The 16,550-nt window shown below is 34.4% G+C and overlaps 1 protein-coding gene across 1 annotated transcript; it reads right to left on the bottom strand.

Moving 5' to 3' along the window:
- Nucleotides 1–74: 74 nt before the first annotated feature.
- On the bottom strand, nt 75–4,778 carry LOC113308060 (glucomannan 4-beta-mannosyltransferase 9-like). The gene is made up of 8 exons (XM_026556532.1): nt 3,931–4,778; nt 3,710–3,808; nt 3,000–3,252; nt 1,596–1,843; nt 1,292–1,405; nt 979–1,178; nt 666–884; nt 75–568 (listed from the first exon to the last, which is right to left on the bottom strand). Exons 1-8 carry the CDS (start codon nt 4,249–4,251, stop codon nt 406–408), a joined length of 1,617 nt encoding a protein of 538 aa, XP_026412317.1. The 5' UTR covers nt 4,252–4,778; the 3' UTR covers nt 75–405.
- Nucleotides 4,779–16,550: the final 11,772 nt, after the last annotated feature.

Here is a 16,550-nt window from a genome sequence, read left to right as displayed (position 1 = left end):
TTTGTTTTGATAGATAAATTCATGCAAAAGAAGAAGAATTCAGATGATTTTTACAATTATGCAAACAATCAAAATGAATGATGATGATCACAAACCCATATATATAATAAATATCCAAATTCAAAATTTCTTTCTTGTTGTTTGTTTTCCATTCCTAAACATCGAGAAAACTTCTATCCAAAAAAAAAAAAAAAGACGACAAACAGAACTAATCAAGTCCCAATAACTATTTTGCTTTAGAAGTAGAAAAAGAATCGAAAAAGAGATGACAATGCTCCTTTATGTTGTTGTTGCTGTCTTGTTGGGACAATGGCGATGAGAGATTACAGATGATTATGATTGTCGACTAGTGACACGACGATATCGCCAATTGGACGGATGAATAATAATGTCGTATCGCCTTTTTTAAGAGGAAGGGATGATAGTGCCGACATAGCCGAACCCCATGATGAAGAAAGTAACTGCTTGTGCATACAAGTATATGAAGAAATGGTTCTTCCCGTAAGCCAGATCGTAACAGGCACAGATGAATAGGTACATGCCAACGCAAAGCTCTAACATGAATAATCTGCATTCAATCCAAAATGAGAGAGATTAAGAAACATAACTCATAACAAGAACTGGATGTCATGATTGCATATTGCAGCATATATATATACACGCACCTTTCTCCGATTCTTGCGAATCTGGGTTTCTTGTTGACTGCTGCTGGTTTAGCATTAACGGCTGCTGTTTTGGTTTTATTAACATCTCCTAGTTTCTCAGTGACAACCCATTCGTTTACTCTGCCTCCGGTTTCAAATAAACCGATAAATGTCGCCTTGGTACGGTTCATTGACATAACATTCTCGAATAGGATCCAGAAAACCAGTAGATGCACAGACCTGTGCATATTTAATCAAAAAAGATTAATCAAAAAATTAACACCGAATTGGGTAAAGTTCTTTTGGTTCAATTTATCTAGTAAAGTACACTTACCTTGGTGTTCCAAATGCATTAAGAATGGTAATGACGCAGGGAATATAAATAGCTGCCCACTTTGGAATTTCGACTTCAGGAATGAAAACGGTTGCAGGAATTACAAGACAGTACAAAATAAACGTGACGATGTGAGCAACGACCTTTCGAACAAGGAAGAAACTGTAGAGTGTGTAAACTTTCTTCCATAGTGTCACTTTCTGCAATAGGTACATTGTAATTAGACTATGTTGCATTAGAATAATCCAGCTTAATTAGTTAATGCAATATTGTAATAAGAGAATTAGCTGGAAAAAATTTAATAAAAACTAACCTTGTTCCTGACAATCTCCATTGTCATTTTCCTGAACAGATTAGCTGGTCCACATGACCATCTATGTTGTTGAAATCTGAAAGCCTTGAACGTACTTGGCAATTCACTTTTTACCTGTAGCAGTAAGTTTGCAAAAATTTACTTAGTTACCGGGGGTAAATGGTAAAAACAGAAAGAACAACCGACGCTTTTTTGCTGCGTGCCCCTGTCGGGTCCAAGTAGCACTAGAGATGGGTACACAACTTAACGTTATTGAAATGACAGAAACAACAGTGATAATGTTGGCCATAATGAGTTATAATACCTGCACATTTCCAAGGTAAAGGAATTTCCAACCCTTCAAACTAGCACGGACAGCAAGGTCCATGTCTTCAACAGTTGTACGATCCTTCCAACCACCAGCTTCATTGATAGCAGCAATTCTCCAGATACCGGCAGTTCCATTGAAACCGAAGAAAGCGTAGGTCGAAGAACCGACTTCTTGCTCAACCTTAAAATGATAATCCAATGACATTTCTTGCATTCTTGTCATCAAGCACTCATCGGCATTCACTGTTAGAAAAGTTAAAACAAACACAGATTAAAATACTAATCACTGTTAAATCATTGTTTAATTAGACCCTACACTGAAATTATTTATTAGTCATTTGGACACTACTACTACTATTGAGTAGCAACAAATTCAAATCAGGACAGTAATCCAGAGAAATGACAGCAGAATCATCAATCAATTAACAACATCTTTAGAGGAGGAGCAAATGGTCTGTCGGTGAGGACTACTATTTAATAATGGAGGGGGAGAGACATAGTGATGCTAATATCCCAGATCTTCCTCAAAATCACTTGTATCTAAATTCTAATAATGGAGTTGAGTAGGAAATTTTAACGTGTATGTCAATCGGAATTTAAAACTCGTCAGCATCTAAATTCTAATAAACGATCAAGAAAAATCTGAGTTCAATACACGTCAACGGCTAAATCTGAACGATCAAAGAAAACTAGATGGGCATGTTTTAGTCAGATTACTTAGATGGTTAAGATCTGAAAATTATGAGTCAGACTAACTAACAAGAGTTGGACTAGCATCTGACTTTAAGTCAAACGAACTGTGTGCACTACTACTAGTACTAGCTATTGATTATCCTATCCAACTGTCGCACGTGTCGCACTGATGTTGGATTCTCTAGTGGGGCCTATCAATTCAGCAAATCACGCCAACTTTCTTGAAAGAAGTTACAAAAGAAAACAGCGAAGCCATCAAGCCCACCGACACTCCTCCCTAATTATTCGCTTATGTCTTAATTTTAATTAACAAATTAAATTTGGATCAATTTTTAGGGTTAATAAAAATACATTTTTAATAAAAGAAATCCTCCTATAATTGTAGCAAAATTCCAATCGGAACCAAAACCAATGAAAATCCTGCAAAAAAAAATATGCCTTATTCATCTTACATGTTTAAAATTTCACCAGATTAATCTGAATTTGGGTTAAGATTACTATACAAGCTGCGAGGAAACGTGAATTTGTCGGTGTCAATTGGAACTGAACTTATCGTATCGTTATAGGTGGGGATGGGGATGGGGATGTCAGTTTCAAAAATCCGCTTTCATTAATAAGACTACTAGTTAGTGCACAAGAAAAATGACATCCTCTTTATTTTTGTGGAAAAAAAAAAGAAAAGTTAGTTAAAGCATGAGGTTCTTACCAAATCTCCAACGACCTTGAACAAGACCAATTTGAGGGTTATGGACGAAATAAGGAATCGTTTTGTGAAGATAATCAGGCTGAGGTTGGAAATCAGCATCCATAATAGCAACATAATCACATTGCTTAACATAACTATGTTTCATTCCTTCCTTAAGTGCACCAGCTTTGTAACCAACTCTATTTTCTCTGATTTCATATTTAATATTTATTCCTTTGCTTGCCCATCTTTGGCATTCCAACTGTACCAAATCCTATTTAACACAACAAAATATGACCTCAAATTAATAATATCACAAAATATGACCTCAAATTAATAATATCACAAAATATGACCTCAAATTAATAATATCACAAAATAAATTACTAAAAAGAAAAAACATTAACTGTGAGTCAATAATTTCCTACTTGTTTTTTCAATTCAGCATGTATGGAAATAAATTCTGTCAAGAAAGAAATAAAAACAGTTTCCTTTTATTTGCCCCTCAATTAAAGTAGTAATTTCTAGAAATTGAGTATTAATGGAAAGGATCTGAATCAGAGCCAGAATCTAAAGATGGTAAAAAAGAAGAATTCCTCTTCTTCTTCTCCATTAATGGGCTCATGGAGGTAACTAATTACTTTTTTTGACTAAAGTAAATAAATAAATATATTAAAATTGAGAGAAAAAAATAAATAATCAAGTGGTGTAAAATGGATGAAGAAGCTAACCATAATGGCAGGATCAGTTGAATCATCCAAGACTTGAATAATAATCCGATCCGACGGCCATGATAGACCGCAAGCAGCTCGAATCGACAATTGATAAACCTGTAATCAGAATCAGCACTTTTAGAGATATACGCAATTGCTCGTGGTTTATGCTGAATCCGCGCTGATGATAATGATCTGTAAAGGAATCGATTGATTAAATAAAAAGTAAAGAAGATTACCTTATCTTCATTGTACATTGGGATTTGAACAAGAACCATTGGATAATTGGAATTCCCTAATTCTTCATCATCTTTAATGGGCTCAAACTTGTATCTCACTTCTGGTTTTCTTCCAAACAATGTTATGTAACTGATAACAATTCCCATATAAACTCTCTCAACGAACAACATTACCGACATAATCAAACAAAAGAAGAGCATAATCTTGAGAATTGGTATGATTAATGGCCATTTTAGTGCTTCAAATACCATCTTTAATTGAATCAGAATATCATCTCTTGTTGCCTGAAACGTCTCCGGAAGTAGATTTACAGATGCCATTGTTTGTTATTCTCTCACTCTGCAAATTCAGGAAGAGAACAGAGCAGAGGAGGAGAAGAATCACAGAAGAGATGTGAAGTGGGATTATGAAGAAGGCATTTGGAATCTGCGATGTGAATTTATATAATTGGAATTCTTCAAACACACGCACTCTAATTCTATGACTCAACGAGAATTAATGTTTGTAACAACTCAAAACCAGTTCACTGAATTTATAGAGATACAGATGAATGGAAAAGAAATTGATGAAACCCCGCGATTTAAAATGAGTAAAATAATTAAAACACACTTTTAATTTCACTCAATTAATCACCCAAAAATCAAGCATTAAAAATTCCAAATCTCTCTTAAATAAGAAACACTCTGTTTTTTTTTCTCAATTTTGGAAAGAAACAGAGAAGAAGAAGAATGTAGGAACACAAAATTTTCTGTCTCAGATTCTTTCTTTAAGAAATTTCCAAAGAAAGGATTTGAGAGAGAGAAAACTCAAACCCAAAAACTGATTCAGTGATGGACTGCACTGATAGGGAAGAAATGAGATAGGGGTTTATATATAAAGAGATTGGATACAGAAAAAAAAATATATATATATATATATTTATGAGTCAGACAGTCAGCCAGAAAAGACATTAATGAATCAGATTTCTTGACCAGAAAACAAGGGGTAATTCCAAATTTTGTGTGTCAGATTTACGGCAGGATTTTTCACGTCACCGTACTTATAAACTTTCTTTTTTTGTTATTAAATTAAGAATCCTAATTTAAAACCAAAATCTATTCAAGATTATTTTTACCTTTTTTCAAAATTAATTAATTTAATTGCAGCTTTTTACTGCTAAGTACAGAAGAATGAAACGGAATTTTTACCAAAAGTCAAAAAAACAACATAATTATGGAAAACATGACGAACCAACATTCTTATTAGTGCCCGCCCCCTATTCCTCATACTGAGTTGAATCCACTTTGAGAAATGGTTCTTGGCGGCAGAGGCATCTAACATCCGCATCTAGATTACATATACTCAACACATCCTTTTTGACCGTTATGGGGGCAACTGCCCCTCCACCTACCACCAAGTTTCTTTTTGGTCAATTGTGGTTCATTTCTTAGTTGATATATGCAGTCATATAATAGAATTGAGAAGAAGTTTTATGACCTTTTCCTTTCCTCGTGGAACCTGTTTGTTTGATTAGTAGTTTATTATGTTCAAGTCTGAATCAAATTCAAGTTTAACACAAAAGACTTCAGTTAGGTGGTATAAACCTTCAAGACGACTTTGCGTGATGGCTTCGCGCTCAAACGGCTTCCAAGACGTCAGATCAGGTATGTCCAAATTTAAAACCCACATCTGGAAGTCTTGAACTTTTGGGGCCAGTGGTGGGTGTTGTAATGGCTTTTATCGAATCGGCTCGGCCTCGGTTTGGCTTCAGTTTCCGGCTTGCGTTTCCCGGCCGACACTCAAGTGTAATGGTTGGTAGTTTCCCTTAGTGGAAGTAGCATATATGTTTGTTTTTGTTGTGGCATGCAAACTCTGACGCTTATTTGGAAGTAGCATGTTCCAATTTTGGTGGACCATTTTGGGTGCGTGAATGCACACTGTGAGGCGTAAATTTTGGTATTGATAGAATCATAGAAAGTTTGATGAAGGAGTATAAGACAAGTCTCTATCTTCCTTTGATAATGATTCATTCTTCTTATCTTTCGTAATCATGATTAAATGGGAATAATGCAATCTATTCTTGACTCAAAAGAAGGTTATATCTAAGCAGACTGAATAAAAGTAAAGAGAATTGTCTCATTTCAAGTTATATTCCATTTTGATGTCCGTCTGATTTCGTGACATATGTACGAAGTTCCAAATACCGATAGAAAAGAAAAGTTTTAATCAATGATTAGCAATGCCATTATAGGGTAAAGCGTCTGGAGTGGACAAGAAGAGTGTTCGCATCAAGTAGAGAAAAAATGGCAAAGCCACGAACATACGATTTGCATGCACCCATAGAACCATGATTCAAGGTACTAGGAGAAAAGACGGCAGGTACTTTGTTATGTGGAAGCAAAGAAGAAATAAAATGGTTTTAGAGGTTAAATCATAAATTTAGACTCGAAAAGCTTTACAGTCGATTAGCAAGTTAGGACAATTGGCTTATTTGACTTCGTCTCTCGTAAAATTTATCATAATGTTTCAATTTTAATTTATTTATTTTATATTTCATTACAAAAAAAAATTCCTCAATTGAGTTTCCAACAACACAAAATTGGTTAAAAAGACCAAAATCAACAATTCCTGGATGAAATGAACAGTTAGATTTTGATACTGTTTAAATGAAAAAAATGTAAAAATAGGTAGGATGTAACCAGTTTCATCGTGCCCATTTTCAAATATTTTTTCTTATTTTAAATTTACACAGGATGTATCCAGTTTCATCCTTGCTATTTTTTAAATTTAAGCTAGGATGAATCCAGTTTCATCCTTGCTATTTATTTATTTTTGCCATTTCACCCAGACCATTTTTTACTCCTCCTTTTGAACCGTGATTTAAAAATATTTGGACAAATGACCCATTTTCTCTTCCAACAATTATTCCAAGAATTACATATGTGATTTGACTTATGGATAAATATGCAAACACACAAACTAAAACCGCAAAGAATTATTCCTGGATGGGAATTCTTTTTTGCGCGAAATTGGATTGTCATTATGGTCACTTGCTGACGTTAGCTTTACACCATTGAATACATGTGTGCACGGATGGATCAACCATACGTTTGTTGGTAAATCACATAATATGGGTGTTTTTCAGGTGAGATGGTAAAAAAGGCAACAAAAAGAAAGAAAAAAAAAAGAGCTCTTAGGAGGAGAATCGAGATTGTACTTGGGGTTCAAAACATATGAACTAACCAATTTATTTAGAAATCGGATTTATGAAAAGATGCTTATAATAATTCTATTCGGAAAGTGCACGCGGTTTTTATTTTTTCAATTTTCTGGATGTTTACAAAGAATGAAAGCCAGTTCATCATAATAATTACTGGAGTTACTAAATTCCACAAGGATTATCAAAATTTGCATGATTGAAAGGTAGTTTTTGTTAGATACCGCTAAACCCCGTGAAATTTAGTAATCTGCTCAACAGTCTGAACTAGGTAGAGTCTTATTGTTTATATGCATGCCTCATAAAAATCATTTTCGCATTCCAATGAGAATTAGATTTCTCAGTGATCAAAATTATCAATAGCAACACATTTTTCAATGATCGAAAATGTCAATAACAACAGATTGTTCGTTCAGGATTTGGATCGAAGGTTGGAACACAACTTTCCAAGAATCGAATCCAAGTCGGTTGCTACCATGGAGGAACCACAGTGTTACCAGTGTTGCATAATTTTTATAGGAAGTTGCCAAATTCTACAGGGATTACCGAATTCTAAATGATTAAACGATGCTTTTTGTTTGATATTGATCCTTCGTGTGGAATTTAATAATCTCCTCAACAACTCTACAATTTTGAATCAAAGTTGAAATTCAACTTTTTATTAACTAGGTAGAGTCGTGTACCTTTTTTATATGTCTCATGAAAATCATTTTCATGCTCCAACGAGAACTAAATCCCTCAGTGATTGAAACTGTCAACAACAACAGGTTTTTTAACAATCGAAACTGTCAGCAACAATAGATTGTTCGGTCAGGGTTTGGACCAGAGGTTGCAACAAAGCTTTCCATGAATCCACTCCAGCTCAATTCCTTCCATGGGGGGACCTCAGTGTTACCAATTCAAGCCAAATCAATTTCATTTTCAATCACGAAACTGGATCCTATTAGCAGGCATATTATGGTAAGTTTTATTTCCAAAATAAAAATTCATGGTAAGTTAGTTTCATACTGTACTAATTTCTTTCTTTCTTAATTAAATATAATTGGGTGATTATGATGTTTCATCTCACAGGAGGCAACAGCTAATACTGTTGTTAAGACTACTCACCCATTATGGTCAGATCTTAAGCCCTAATTTAGTCCTAGTACTACTAGTACTATAACTTAACTGGTTAATCATGTCACTAATATAGTATTATAAAATATCAAATCAAATTCCACCCCTAAATAATACTTTAATCCACACTCTCCAATGGTGTACATATTCTTTTTGTTGTTTATATACAAGATTCTAAAGAAATAGACTTTAATTCTTCATGATGGCTGATTTACTACTACCCTTAATTAACAACTGTCGGTTGAGGCCAATAGATTCTTATTCTACTGTACGTAATGCAATACCAGCCTCATTTTGTTGAACGTCTCACATGTTGTTGTTGATCCCTATATCTCAAGATATACACATGCATCTATATTAAATTCATCCCATAATTATGCAGAGTCTGACGCTTCCATCACCAAGAAAATGCAAGATTATGATATCAGAATCATTTTCAGCATGAATGATAGAAAACACGCTACTTAGATATTAGAGACCTCGTAATACATTTTAAACCTTTCAATTTTTCACTTATATGCATTTAGTCGCCTGTCTATATGTTTTTTCGCTCAAAAATAATCAGGATGTGTAGGAGGAACCTGTACCAGCTTACAACGAAGAAAACATGCACCATGGCAAACACCATTGGAATGAAAAGAAAAGTCAATATCAGGGGCCGGGTCGTATATGTTGTCGCGTCAGGAAAGTGAAAAAGTGTTCGACTTTAGCCGTACAAAAGAAGGTAATTGTTTTTGTGGACAGTGCATACAAAATACGAAAGGGCATAAAGGAAAGATGACAAACGAGCAAAAGAGAAAAACGGAGCTTTCAGTGACACAATTAGCAATAGGATTAAAGAATTAATCATGCACGTTAATTCAAGGTTAAAATTGCGCATCACCACTAGTAGACATCTATTACATTTCCAATCTTTCCTAATTATTGAGATTAATTTTTATCATTACTGTTAATAGACAACGATATCGCTGTTCGTTTTCCCTTAATAATCGAGATTATAGTGTCGGCATTCGCATGTAAGTACTAACCAATTACTGAAAATTGCGATCGATTGCGGTCCTATGCACGTCTCGCTCATGCAAGATTTTTGTTTTAGTGCGATCAAACATGATGGGTTCTTGGATTCTTTTGAGATAAAAAAAAAACATTCCTCAATTAAACTCCTCATTTGACGCCGGTATAATATATATGCCGTCCATAGATACTGATATAAAGTTTGATAGTCACTGGAAAGACAGGGCACTATGAGACTAAAGAACAAAATCATTAGACCAAGACTTTTAACCAAATGATGTGTTTAATTTAGTATTTGTTATGGTTACGTCTGCAATTAATTTGTGAATCCTGGCTCTAATTACGTTCTTTCTTCATCTACCAAACTAAATAGACCAAAGCAACACCAAATCAACTACGTCTGAAGGTCTAAGTATAATAAGAATCATTTTATTTAAAAGATATTCAAATTTTGTGCACATTGAATAAATAAATTATTTTTATAAACAAGAAAAATCATTTTAGACGACTAGAAAGCTGAAACAAGGGGCGGTTTTGCGAAAGAGCACTTTGCGTGTTCCTAGCTTCTTGTTGCCCTAGGCTGCTTTTTTATTTTAATAAAGTCATAGAAACATTTTGAGAGAAAATTAGTTTTCATACATAGCCTTCCTTCCTCTCTTTGTATGCAATAAATAGAGAAATAGTTCTGTCATTGTTGCCGCTATCTCTTGGGTGATTTGGAGAGAACGGAACGAACGTACATTTGAGAAAGATTATGTACTTCAAATGGATGGTGATTTAAGTTTTGAAGCAAGAACTTTCTTACTCGCTTGGGTGAAGGCAGTTGATCTCTCTTCAGTTGGTGCTGATGAGTTTTAAACTCGGTTCACTGGTATCATCAGATCATCAGATGACTTTTGATTTTTTTCTTTTCTACTCTATATCTTGTAAATGTTGTAAAATATTTTTTTCAGGTACTTTTTTCCTCTTTTTATTATTAATTTTTGTTGTTGGCAAATTTAAGAGGTTTTTTGTGTGCGTACTATCAATTAGATATGTTGTCATTTGCTTCCAAAGAACAAAAAAAAAGGTATTATCAACTAAATGAATGTACTTGTGTATGGGAAAACATAACCTAATTAAGATAAGAGTTCCTTTAATGGTGAAGTGAAAGTGAAAATGTAGCTCCTCCTAACTTTGCTTCTTATGATCGTAGTTGTATGGGTTTTTAAATAAGGCATTGTTGTGTTGATTCATAGGCAGATGGATAGCTAGGCTCATTGTAATGCACACCTAGAAATGATGTCCCATCATCTCATTAATTTGTCTCTAATTCTTCTTTTAGAAAAAAACCCTAGAAGAGGAAAAGAAAAGAAAAGAGACTGATAATTAATCAAGTATCTTGTGATGCTTCCATTTTCCATGTTGATTGATGAGGTTGACCTCAACTATCACTTGTACCTACGAATCATTTAAAACAGTTGTTATAGCAGCACAACCGTTAAAAAGATTGATCTCCAACAGTTATAAAATCCACTGATAAAATGTACAAATCCCAGTTACCAGTTACCACCCAAAAAAAAAAAGCAAATTATCTTTTGCAAAATTGTTCCCTTCCTTTTTGCTTTTTTCTTTATCTTTATACAAAAAAAAATATCATATATGGTGCAGGTGTTTCTTAATGTGCGCCCATATACGTTCCTACGCAGACATCTTAATAACTTTAAAACAAGAAATCTACCAAACGGAATGCACCGAAAAACACTATGAGGTGAAACTATGCTTTTCAAAATCTTCAGAACATGTTTTTCAAAACCCACCTGGATTGATCCCTGGCTGAATACATAATTATCAGGAAAATAAACATTCGAAAACATATAATATTATCACCGACGAACAAGTGGGTAATTTTTTCAAAGCCCACCCGGATTGATTCTTGGATGAATACATGGTCATCATGAAATAAACAGTCGAAAACATGTTACATCATCGCGAACAAACAGGTGGGTAACCTTTTCTTGTTTTGTTTTTATTTTTATTTTTATTTTTATTTTGCATAAAAACTAGAGAGTGTCGGTTTGGAATAGTTCCCTACCCTAAACATTAGTTAATACTCATATCATGAGTCAAAGTATGCAAGTGTATATAAATTAGTGTCACATAAACAAGGGCCTCTCACCTTATTTCCAACTACTAAACATACATGTAATAGACCAATTATGCATGTCTCATTTCAAAATCCTCATCTACAAAATGATGCTTAAAGTATGAAACTATGAACCCTAAATGAACCAACTACCCCCTACCAAATGAACTTTCTTCTTCCATGTTAAACACACAACACCAAGAAAAAGAGAGAAAACAGAACAAAGTAGAAAGTAAGAAAAGTAAAAGGAAAACCCATTAAGGAAATGAAAAGATAGGTCAAGATTATAAGATCCACAGACAATATATTAAATGAACAAAATCACCTGGTTAATTAGAAGAATTTAGAGGAATTCTATGCTTGTGGGATCAAAGCATAATTCTTTGATTAGGGAAAAACTTTATGCTTTGCCTTCTATTCTTGAATGCTTTTTTTATCAGCACAAATTTTTGTTCATATCACACGTGTAAATTGACAAATGGGTCCTCTTAGAAAAATCAAGAATTTGGGACACCCCGCAGCTAGGTTAATAAATGATAATGGGACCAAAAATTAGAGGATATTCTCTTTTCACCTGTCTTCTATGTTAAAAATTATGCTATAAAACTTTGTCATCTCTATGCTGGAGGGATAAATCTTGTCTGATATGAGACACTGAAGTTGTCCTTTTTTTGGGGTTTCTCATTCAAGAGGGTTACAACTCAGACCCGTTTTTCACCTTCTTTAGGTACAAAATTAACTTAAACAAGTTATCATCATTTCTTAATCAGATTCGGACCCATTTTTCAGTTCATTTTTCTTTCCAAAAATATATTATTGTCTTTTTTTTTATTGCTTGCATGGCAGATTTTTTTGTGGAAAGTTGGCATCTCATTATCATGAAAATTACAGGTATTGTGGCTTGTGCTCCACACTCAACAACAGCCACCGACACTCATTCTTAAGTGAGGAAATAAAACTTAAATGGAGCATTAATTTATTTCTGATTTTGTCTTTGTTTATTTTTTCTTTTTCTGGTTCGTTTGTCCTTTTTTCTCCCTTGAGAATTCACTTTTTTTTTCTGATACTTAATGAAAATCTAATTGTGCTAAATGGAGCTCTTAATCATCGGAAAATGTTCAAAAGCTCCTCTACAAGTTTGTTGCGAACTATTTTGGGTGGCAAACGGACTCTTCAGTGTTACTCCTTAATGCACAATATACAAACATTCTTAGATTTTTTAACATTTTTTTTCATAAAAGAGAAAAAATCTCACAACACCACATAATATTGTAGCCGATTTTGAAAACCGGAAACAGTTACATGATTTTTTCAAGATCATTACACTATCATCAGATTCAAAGTATCTCCACTAATTCTTGACTATCCATCATAATTTTACAGACTTAAAAACCATTCTAAAACTCCAAAAGGACCAAATGGTATCACATGGCCTAATTGGTTTTGAAACAAAAATAATTTGTTTAACTGCATAGAGTAGTGATTGGATCAAATTGAACCACGTGTTTTCAAGAACATGTAAGTCTAGCTTATATAAACTAAGTTTTTTAAAGTAACGGTATACTACACCTAAATCTAAGTAACAGAGTCTTAAGTATCAGTAACTCTGAACGAGTCTTTTGATGTATGGATCGGGATGTAATGGAGTGAATCGACGTTGGAATCTTTGTATCAGTTGTTGGAGCTTTTGTAACAGTTTTTGAAGTCGATGAACTTGGTATAGTGATCTTGATATTGTTGTTGTTGTTTCCTTGGCTATAGTTGATGCTAGAATCAACCTCCTATTTCCAGTACATATAAAACATATTATCAAACCTAAGCTTAAAACAAGTAAAGATAAAAATACCCCTGAACCAGGGAGAAGATGATATCCACCATTAAGGTTTTCGTTTCTGTTTTATGAAGATTTGCCAAACAACCAAACTTGAAACCTTTCTTCTGTTTTCGATGAAAAATAAGCTCTTCTAAACTTGATTAATCGCCGGAATATAGCACTATCAAATTTGTGGTAACACAGGACATCACAAGTGAGGAAGACAAACATCAAAAAACAATCAACAACCAAAAGTAACGTAGTAAGAGGAAGATCACATGTTGTAGATAACAAAGATTAAAGTCTAGAAGCAAATCCCTTGATCTAATATTGAAAAGATATAATGCTAAAAGTAAAACAAGTAAATCTAAAGCATAAACAAAAATAATGACGGAATCTGAAAGAGAAGTTGCTGGAAACGTTATTGTAGCGACTTGATCCGAGTAAAAAACTTAAAAAGATTGAATGCCTTGCTTTCTTCTATTTGTCGGATCATAAACCATAATCTAATCATCCAAATAGAAAACCAAACCTAGAGAAAGCAATAACATTACCGATTAACCCAGGAAACGAAAACTAAGAAAAATTACAGGGACGAGTGAAGTAAGGTCAGAAAGGTTGATGATGGTCACTAATTTGCTGAGTTCTGCTCCAAATGAGCCGATCTGATTAGAGCAGCACTCAGGCAGTGAAGTTTTTCATTTTTAGGCATTGAACAATTGTTGGAGCTTTTGTAACAGTGGTTGAAGTCGATCTTGCTATAATGATCTTGATCTTGCTGTTGTTGTTTCCTTGGCTATAGTTGATGCCAGAATCAACCTCCTATTTCTAGTACAGATAAAACATATTACTAAACCTATGGTTAAGACAAGTAAAGATAAAAATAAAAATACCCCTAAACCAGGGAGAAAATGAAATCCACCATTAAGGTTTCCGTTTCTGTTTTCTTGAAGAGTTTCCAAACAACCAAACTTGAAACATTTCTTCTGTTTTCGATGAAAATAAGCTCGTCGAAACTTGATTAATCGCCGGAATATAGCACTATCAAATTTGTGGTAACACAGGACATCACAAGTGAGGAAGACAAACATCAAACAACAATCAACAACCAAAAGTAACGTAGTAAAAGGAAGATCACATGTTCTAGATAACAAAGATTAAATTCTAGAAGAAAATCCCTTGATCTAATATTGAAAAGATATAATGCTAAAAGTAAAACAAGTAAATCTAAAGCATAAACAAAAATAATGCCGGAATCTGAAAGAGAAGTTGCTGGAAACGTTATTGTAGCGACTTGATCCGAGTAAAAAACTGAAAAAGATTGAATGCCTTGTTTTCTTCTATTCGTCAGATCATAAACCATAATCTAATCATCCAAATAGAAAACCAAACCTAGAGAAAGCAATAACATTACCGATTAATCCAGGAAACGAAAACTAAGGAAAATTACAGGGACGAGTGAAGTAAGGTCAAAAAGGTTGATGATGGTCATTAATTTGCTGGGTTCTGCTCCAAATGAGCCGATCTGAGCAGAGCAGCACTCAGGTAGTGAAGTTTTTCATTTTTAGGCATTAACAGTTGTTGGAGATTTTGTAACAGTTGTTGAAGTCGATCTTGATATAGTGATCTTGATCTTGTTGTTGTTGTTTCCTTGGCTATAGTTGATGCCAGAATCAACCTCCAATTTCTAGTACAGATAAAACATATTACTAAATCTAAGGTTAAGGCAAATAAAGGTAAAATAAAAATACCCCTAAACCAGGGAGAAGATGAAATCCACCATTAAGGTTTCCGTTTTTGTTTTCCTGAAGAGTTGCCAAACAACCAAACTTGAAACATTTTTTCTGTTTTCGATGAAAAATAAGCTCGTCGAAACTTGATTAATCGCCGTAATATAGCACTATCAAATGTGTGGTAATACAGGACATCACAAGTGAGGAAGACAAACATCAAACAACAATCAACAACCAAAAGTAACATAGTAATAGGAAGGATCACATGTTCTATATAACAAAGATTAAAGTCTAGAAGCAAATCCCTTGATCTAATATTGAAAAGATATAATGCTAAAAGTAAAACAAGTAAATCTAAAGCATAAACAGAAATAATGTCAGAATCTGAAAGAGAAGTTGCTGGAGACGTTATTGTAGCGACTTGGTCCGAGTAAAAAATTGAAAAAGATTGAATGACTTGCTTTCTTCTATTCATCAGATCATAAGCCATAATCTAATCGTCCAAATAGAAAACTAAACCTAGAGACAACAATAACATTACCGACTAACCCCAAAAAGGAAACGAAAACTGAAGAAAAAAATTACAGGGAAGAGTGAATTAAGGTCAGAAAGGTTGATGATGGTCATTAATTTGCTGAGTTCTTCTCCAAAGGAGCCGATCTGAGCAAAGCCGCACTCAGGCAGTGAAGTTTTTCGTTTTTAGGCATTTAGGGTTTTTCTGGAAGAAATTCGACTCGATTTAGATTTATTGTAGGATTATCCCATGTGAGAAAAATGGCTTGGAGTATTTTTTTTCTCATTACATATCCCAATGATAAATGGTAATCCAGACCACCGTTAGATCTCTGCGGTACTTTTCAATATGTCTAGAATTGTCCCTTTTATTTTCTCAAAATTTATGTCGTGATTCAGCATAAGTTACATGATATGATTTTACTTTTGAGTCTTGATTTGCATTATGAAGTATTGTCACTGTAACACAAAAGTTGTCTATCAGATATGTCTCATGATTCGAAGTACGCACCAGGACGCAAAATTTACTCCATGATCCAAAACCTACAATCATGACTTAGGATTTGCTAGGTGGTCCAATATCTATAACACAACCTATGCACTTTAGCCCAATAGGTACCACATGTAATGACTCGTCCCTCAACCGATCCTTTCCCCACTTAGCCACTATGGTTGTCGGGCAGTGTGGAGTTTTTAACAGGCACCGCTGCGGTCATCCAACAACAGCTTTCCGGGATGTTACCAATTCCTAAATTGCTCCCACCCGGGCACGCTTAACTGCAGAGTTTTATGTCAACTCTAGAGTCAATTATGCTGAACAGGATTCAGTGTTACGAAAGGACAAACCATTACCTATATTCCAATCGGCGAACCCGATCTTCCAAATCAGGGTATTACAATACCAACAACTTAAATTAGAGCCGCCATCAGCTCCTGTAGATGTATGCAAGCCCAGATCTCCGACGTTCCATGCTCTTAGTGCTGCCATTTCGTCCAGTGTATTCCTTCACCTCAATAGGTGACCCATCATCGACTCTGATACCATTTGTAATAACCGTCCCTCCACCAATATTATCCCCGCTTAGCCACTGCAGTTTTCCGGCAATGTT

Source organism: Papaver somniferum, chromosome 9, assembly GCF_003573695.1.
Source record: "Papaver somniferum cultivar HN1 chromosome 9, ASM357369v1, whole genome shotgun sequence".
Classification (NCBI taxonomy): Eukaryota; Viridiplantae; Streptophyta; class Magnoliopsida; order Ranunculales; family Papaveraceae; genus Papaver; species Papaver somniferum.
The sequence above is the reverse complement of the archived record's forward strand: the minus strand, read 5'-3'. Positions and strand labels throughout refer to the sequence as shown.

Excerpts from the sequence above, each read along its gene's own strand:
- LOC113308060 (XM_026556532.1), bottom strand. The coding sequence starts at position 4,251 with ATGGCATCTGTAAATCTACTTCCGGAGACGTTTCAGGCAACAAGAGAT. Across the intron at positions 1,406-1,595 it reads TTTACCTTGGAAATGTGCAG|GTAAAAAGTGAATTGCCAAG; the intron begins GTATTATAACTC and ends TTACTGCTACAG. Across the intron at positions 569-665 it reads TTCGCAAGAATCGGAGAAAG|ATTATTCATGTTAGAGCTTT; the intron begins GTGCGTGTATAT and ends GATTGAATGCAG.